General features: G+C 35.4%; 3 protein-coding genes and 1 long non-coding RNA gene across 4 annotated transcripts; 3 read left to right on the top strand and 1 right to left on the bottom strand.

Moving 5' to 3' along the window:
* Positions 1-216: 216 nt before the first annotated feature.
* On the bottom strand, positions 217-619 carry LOC139188772 (uncharacterized). The gene is made up of 2 exons (XR_011572051.1): positions 519-619; positions 217-416 (listed from the first exon to the last, which is right to left on the bottom strand). It is a non-coding gene; the product is annotated as an uncharacterized lncRNA (long non-coding RNA).
* On the top strand, positions 359-3,081 carry LOC114827777 (toll/interleukin-1 receptor-like protein). Its single transcript, XM_070806558.1, has 2 exons — positions 359-1,219; positions 2,935-3,081. The coding sequence occupies exons 1-2, from the start codon at positions 450-452 to the stop codon at positions 3,026-3,028; spliced, it is 864 nt and encodes a 287-aa protein (XP_070662659.1). The 5' UTR covers positions 359-449; the 3' UTR covers positions 3,029-3,081.
* Positions 2,969-3,760, top strand: LOC139188769 (toll/interleukin-1 receptor-like protein). Its single transcript, XM_070806560.1, has one exon. The coding sequence runs from the start codon at positions 3,088-3,090 to the stop codon at positions 3,748-3,750; it is 663 nt and encodes a 220-aa protein (XP_070662661.1). The 5' UTR covers positions 2,969-3,087; the 3' UTR covers positions 3,751-3,760.
* A 538-nt stretch (positions 3,761-4,298) lies between these two features.
* Positions 4,299-6,231, top strand: LOC139188724 (disease resistance protein RUN1-like). Its single transcript, XM_070806410.1, has 3 exons — positions 4,299-5,459; positions 5,593-5,874; positions 5,965-6,231. Exons 1-3 carry the CDS (start codon positions 4,392-4,394, stop codon positions 6,229-6,231), a joined length of 1,617 nt encoding a protein of 538 aa, XP_070662511.1. The 5' UTR covers positions 4,299-4,391.
* Positions 6,232-6,247: the final 16 nt, after the last annotated feature.

The raw sequence follows: 6,247 nt of genomic DNA, 5'->3' as shown, positions 1-6,247 counted from the left end.
GTTTTATTTCTTATGTACATATTGTGTATCAAAAATGAGGGTAAAATTAGAAAAATAAGTATATGATTGTCATTTTCTTAAAAAAAAGGTAAAATTGGAAAAATAGGGATATGATTGTCATTCTGTGAAAAGGTGTAAAATTACTATTTTACCCTAATTTTATCAATAATGTATATAAAAAATGAAGACAAAATTAAAAAAAAAAATAGGAAAAAATTTGACAAGAAGGTTCTTTTTATAGAATAGATATAAAAGCCACATCGGACAAAAGCATAGCAATTTAAATATTTAAATAAAAACATATTTACTCTAACAAGTGGGTTGCTGCAGGAAGCTATTCTTAAATTTGCAGGCGTAGTTCTGCAGCTGCTCATCCTCTCTGTTTTGTAGCTGGAGCGGGTTGGCTAGCAGCTGAGCTGGTAACAAAAAAAAAATAAAAAATCTAAGAAATGGATAACTGGCTGAAATTCGTGACGCTGTCAATCATGGTGCTGGTATGTGGTTGCTTAGAGTCCTACCACTTTGCTGTCCTAGTCTTCCTCCTTTTCTCTATCGGCCTTGTCTTTCGCCAAATGAGCATCTCGGTCCCCGATGAAGCCTCCTCTTCATCATCCTCCACCTCCTTGTCCTCCTCGTCGTCCATCTCGGTCCCCGATGAAGCCTCCTCTTCATCATCCTCCACCTCCTTGTCCTCCTCGTCATCCTTCTCGGTCCCCGATGAAGCCTCCTCTTCATCATCCTCCACCTCCTTGTCCTCCTCGTCGTTCTTCTCCTTCTCGAAAGGTTCGCTCTACGATGTGTTCTTAAACTTCAGAGGCAAAGACACACGTAAAAGCTTCACAAGCCACCTCCGTAAAGCATTAACAAATGCCGGAGTCAACGTCTTTTTTGACGAAGAAGAAATAAAAAGAGGAGAAGAATTAACTAACGTACTAGTGCGGGCAATCCAAGGTTCTAAGATGTCAATCGTCGTCTTCTCAAGCGGGTACGCGGACTCCAGCTGGTGCCTCGAGGAGCTGGTTCATATCATTGAGTGTAGAACAACGCTGGGACAAATGGTTTACCCGATATTCTATGACATTGATCCTTCGGATGTCAAGAAACAGACTGGTCGTGTTGCGCAATCGTTGCTGAAACATACAGATAAAAAGAAGGTAGCGAGGTGGAGAGCTGCTCTTACTCTTGCTGCAAATTTGGCTGGATGGCATCTCGAAAACAGGTATCTACTAAGTTCTTCTTTTATGAATTCAGGCTTTAACGTATCTTTATTTACTTTCGGTTTATAGATTCAATAAAACCTATGTTGCACCAACACTGGGAAACCCCAAAGTGTTCGGACACGGTTTTGACACGATCAAGACACGGCAGGGATCTTTTTGTAAATATAAAAACATTTTGGGACAATTCAATTTAAGAAAAAATAATGAAAATGGTTTGAAAACTTTGAGTTTTAACGATAAAGACAAAATAAATGATAAAGTGAATAGTACCAGTATTGACTTTTTAATGTAAAAATGTGATTTTTCGTTACAGTGAACAGTACTGGGAGCTTTTCGTTAAAGTTCCCTTCAATTATGAAAAACTTCATTATAATCCTTAATAAAGATGACCTTTTTACTAAAATCATAAGTAAGATTAAAATCTAATTTTAGTCTCTTGACATTAATCACCTCCTTATTAATTATATTTAGAAGTTTTAATTATTTCTCTTTTTCTTCCAAATTCTGATCTATTAATTATGTTACATTATCATTTTCATTTTCATTTTATTCAATATATTTTATTTTAAATATTTAGATAAATTAATTTTTATTGTACAATATATCGAGAAATACTTTGTCTTCTTCATTTAGGTATATTAAATTCAATATAATACATTTCAATGCATACATTTTGATACACACATTTCGGTACAAATACGTTGGTACATTAATTTAATATAATACATTTCGGTATTAACATTTATGTACATATATTTGGTATATACATTTAGGTACATTAATTTAGTATGATACAATTTAGTCATAACATTTCGGTGCACACATTTTGATACATTTGGGTGCATTAATTTAATATAATACATTTCAGTGCATACAATTCAGTATATACATTTCGATACAAATATTTCGGCACATACTCGGTACTAACATTTTAGGTACATTAATTGAGTCTTTCAAATTTAAAGAATGTTAAATCAAATGAATAATTAATGGGAAACATTAAATAAAATACACATTAATTAATTTGAATTAAGGACATATCAATGAACTATAATTAATATGTAGTATAACACCAGATTTTTATTAAATTTCAATATTTTTCAAAGATTAAAGTTAAAAAATCCTTTAATCTAAAATATTTTGGGGCATATTTGTAAATATCAAAAACTTATAACACCTAACATTTCGGGCAGTTATGTAAATATAAAAACTTATGTAATATTTATTATAAATTTATTAGAATTTACATGTCATGTCCTAGTTGTGTTCGTGTTCTTATCTTTTGAGATTTTTCGTGTAACCGTGTCCTGTTTCTGACATATCCATGCCCCTATCTGTGCAACATAAAATAAAATAAAGGAAAACCTTTCCCTTCTTCGGATCATGTTTATGCATACAACTGTGAATTCTTAGACCTCTCTTAATAAAATCGTACAATAAAGCTTAAGCTGTTAAGGCTACAGTAATCACGACAGGGAAGTCGCCGGCGAATGGCTGCGGAGGAAGGGGATGCTGGGTTTTGTTTGTTTGTGTTTCTTATTTAAATTTAAATTTAAATTTTAATTGATGTTTACTAAGTTTAAACAAAACATCGCACGAAAATTGTCTTATTAATAAATCTCTAGTCATAATAAATAATTTTGTGTATTAGTTCAATTTAGTCTTGTAGTTGTATAACAATCTTCGTTTTGCTTCTCAACTCGACTAATGCCAGGAATGAAGCAGCGCTTATCAGTAAGATTACTAGTGAAGTCGCTTTGAGGCTCAACAACACATACTTGGACGTAATGCCTACCAAGTCGGAATAGATTCTCGAGTGCTAGATATCAGTAAATATTTAGGTGTAGGAGATTCAAATAATGTTCGCATGAATGGAATTTCGGGCATGGGTGGAATAGGAAAAACAACGATTGCTAAAGCCTCATCTTCATCATCCTCCACCTCCTTGTCCTCCTCGTTGTCTTTCTCCTTCTCGAAAGGTTCGCTCTATGATGTGTTCATAAGCTTCAGAGGCGAAGACACACGTAAAAGCTTCACAAGCCACCTCTATAAAGCATTAACAAATGCTGGAGTCAACGCCTTTATTGACGACGTAGAACTAAAAAGAGGCGAAGATATAACCAATGAACTAGTGAGGGCAATCCAAGGTTCTAAGATCTCTCTCATCGTCTTCTCAAGTCGGTACGCGGACTCCAGATCGTGTCTCGAAGAGCTGGTTCATATCATGACGTGTAGACACACGCTGGGGCAAATAGTTTTGCCGATATTCTATCATGTTGACCCTTCTCATGTCAGGAAACAGACTGGTAGTTTTGCACAATCGTTTCTGAAACATACACATAAAAAGAAGGTCGAAAGGTGGAGAGTTGCTCTTACTAAAGCTTCATATTTGTTTGGCTGGGATCACAGAAACACTTTAGACGGGTATCTACTAATTTCTTCTTTTATGAATTCAGGCATTAACGTAACTCTATCAATATCTAGTTTGACACCATATTTTTATCAAATTTCAATCTTTTTCAAGGATTAAAGTTTTAAAATAAAAAGAAAAAGAAAAACAAACCTTTAATCTAAGATATTTTGGGGCATATATGTAAATATAAAAACTTATAACACCTAACATTTCGGGCGGTTTCGTAAATATAAAAACTTATGTAATATTTATTTTAAATTTTTTAGACTTTAATTGTCATGTCCTAGCTGTGTTTGTGTTCGTACCTGTTGAGATTTTTTGTGTTGGTGTGACGCATTTCGTCGTATCCGTGTGAGTATCTTTGCAACATAAAATAAAATAAAGGAAAACCTTTCCCTTCTTCGGATCATGTTTATACATACAACTGTGAATTCTTAGTCCTCTCTTAATAAAATCATACAATAAAGCTTAAAACTTTTAAGGCTACACTAATCACAGCAGGGAAGCCACGCCGGCGAATGGAAGGGGATGCTGGGTTTTGTTTGTTTGTGTTTCTTATTTAAATTTTAACTTAAATTTTACTTGATGTTTGCTGAGTTTAAACAAAACATCTCAAAGAAAATTGTCTTAAATAAAAATCTCTAGTCAGGATGAATAATTTTGTGTATTAGTTCAATTTAGTCTTATAGTTGTATAACAATCTTCGTTTTGCTCTCAACTCGACTAATGCCAGGTGGGATGACGCAAAGTTGATCAGTATGATTACTAGTGAAGTCACTAAGAAGCTGAACAACACATACTTAGATGTAGCGCCCTACCAAGTTGGAATAGATTCTCGAATGCTAGATATCAGTGAATATTTAGGCGTCGGAGACTCAAATGATGTTCGTGTGATTGGAATTTCGGGCATGGGTGGAATAGGAAAAACAACGATTGCCAAAGCTGTTTATAACGAATTTTATGACAAGTTTGAGCATAAAAGTTTCCTTGAAAAAGTGAGGGAAAAGGAAGTAGAAAAATTGCAAACCCAACTTCTTTCAGATATCTTACAAACGACCAAGACAAAGGTAAGCAATGTTGCTGCAGGGACCGCCTTGGTAGGGGAAAGATTTCGACGCTTAAAAGTACTTGTCATATTTGATGATGTAGACGATGTGAAGCAGCTGCGCGAATTAGCTGGAAATCGCCACTCTTTTGGCCCGGGGAGCAGAATTATCATCACAACAAGAAACGAACATATGCTACAAGAATTTGCAGTTGATAAGATATATCCGGCGAAAGGAATGGAACAAGAAGAAGCTCTTGAGCTCCTAAGTTGGTATGCTTTCGGAAGTAAGTGTTGTCCTAGTGAATATTTAGAGCTCGCAAGAGACGTTGTCGATTACTGTGGAGGATTGCCATTGGCTCTTCAAGTTTTAGGATCTACCCTGTTCAAAAGAAGCATAGGAGAGTGGAAAAGTACATTGGATAAACTGGAAAAAATTCCTCCTGGAAAAGTTCATGAACAGCTGAAAATAAGCTACGACGGGCTAAATGATGATTACGCGAGGGAGATATTCTGCGATATATCTTGTTTCTTTATTGGGATGGAAAAGAATGATGTCATGCAGATCTTGGATGGTTGTGGCTTTTCTGCAATGGCAGGAATCGAGGTCCTCCATGGACGGTGCCTTGTAACTGTTAATAGAAAAAACAAGCTAATGATGCACGATTTGCTTCGGGACATGGGTAGAGAAATCGTGCGTGCAGAAAATCCCAAGTATCCTGAAAAACGGAGTAGGTTGTGGCGTCCTGAAGATGTAAAAGCTTTATTGATAGACAATTCTGTAAGTACTTTACCAATTGAACTTTATGTTAAATGCGTAAGGAATAGAAGAGAATCATATATGTGTACGTAAGCAATCGAACTTTTTTGCATGCAAAACCTTCTCATATTTCGAGCCTGTTTTTGGTTAGCAGGGAACTGAAGAAATTGAAGGACTGTCTTTGAATTTGCCGAGTCTTGATGAGGAGGGTAGTTTCAGCACTGAGGCATTTACAAATATGAAGAGACTCAGATTGCTCCAACTCAAGTACATTCAGCTCACAGGAGGATATCAATGTCTTTCCAAAAGATTAAAATGGTTGTGCTGGCGTGGATTCCCTCTAAAGTTCATACCAAAAGACTTGTGTCAACCAAATATAGTTGCTATTGACATGAGATATAGCTGCCTCAGACAAGTTCTTTGTGAAGAATCCGGGGTAAGTACCAAGTTCTGTGCAAAACATCATTCTCTCTTTATCTTCTTTTTGGTTTTTGATTTTGATTTTTAATTTGGTTTTGTCTAACAGTTGCTTGACAAGTTGAAGATTCTAAATCTCAGCCATTCCCATGACCTAAGACGATCACCGGACTTTTCAAAACTCCCAAATCTTGAGAAATTAATACTCAAAGGTTGTAAGAGATTGTCTAATGTTCACGAATCGATTGGAGATCTGAAGAGTCTATTTTTAGTAAATTTGGAAGGCTGCAAAATGCTTAAGAATCTCCCTAATACTTTTTATAAGTTGGAATCTGCTAAATTTCTTGTTCTTCCCATGAGATTTCGAGGGAATTGAATCAAAATTTTATATG

This window comes from Malus domestica, chromosome 10, assembly GCF_042453785.1.
Source record: "Malus domestica chromosome 10, GDT2T_hap1".
In the NCBI taxonomy this organism is placed as follows: domain Eukaryota; kingdom Viridiplantae; phylum Streptophyta; class Magnoliopsida; order Rosales; family Rosaceae; genus Malus; species Malus domestica.
The sequence above is the reverse complement of the archived record's forward strand: the minus strand, read 5'-3'. Positions and strand labels throughout refer to the sequence as shown.

What these genes read in the sequence shown, in the direction of transcription:
- LOC139188769 (XM_070806560.1), top strand. Translation starts at nt 3,088, where the DNA reads ATGAATGGAATTTCGGGCATGGGTGGAATAGGAAAAACAACGATTGCT.
- LOC114827777 (XM_070806558.1), top strand. Translation starts at nt 450, where the DNA reads ATGGATAACTGGCTGAAATTCGTGACGCTGTCAATCATGGTGCTGGTA. An exon ending in GGATGGCATCTCGAAAACAG is followed by an intron (nt 1,220 to 2,934) that starts GTATCTACTAAG and finishes GACTAATGCCAG; the next exon opens with GAATGAAGCAGCGCTTATCA.
- LOC139188724 (XM_070806410.1), top strand. Translation starts at nt 4,392, where the DNA reads ATGATTACTAGTGAAGTCACTAAGAAGCTGAACAACACATACTTAGAT. An exon ending in CTTTATTGATAGACAATTCT is followed by an intron (nt 5,460 to 5,592) that starts GTAAGTACTTTA and finishes TTTGGTTAGCAG; the next exon opens with GGAACTGAAGAAATTGAAGG. An exon ending in TTCTTTGTGAAGAATCCGGG is followed by an intron (nt 5,875 to 5,964) that starts GTAAGTACCAAG and finishes TTTGTCTAACAG; the next exon opens with TTGCTTGACAAGTTGAAGAT.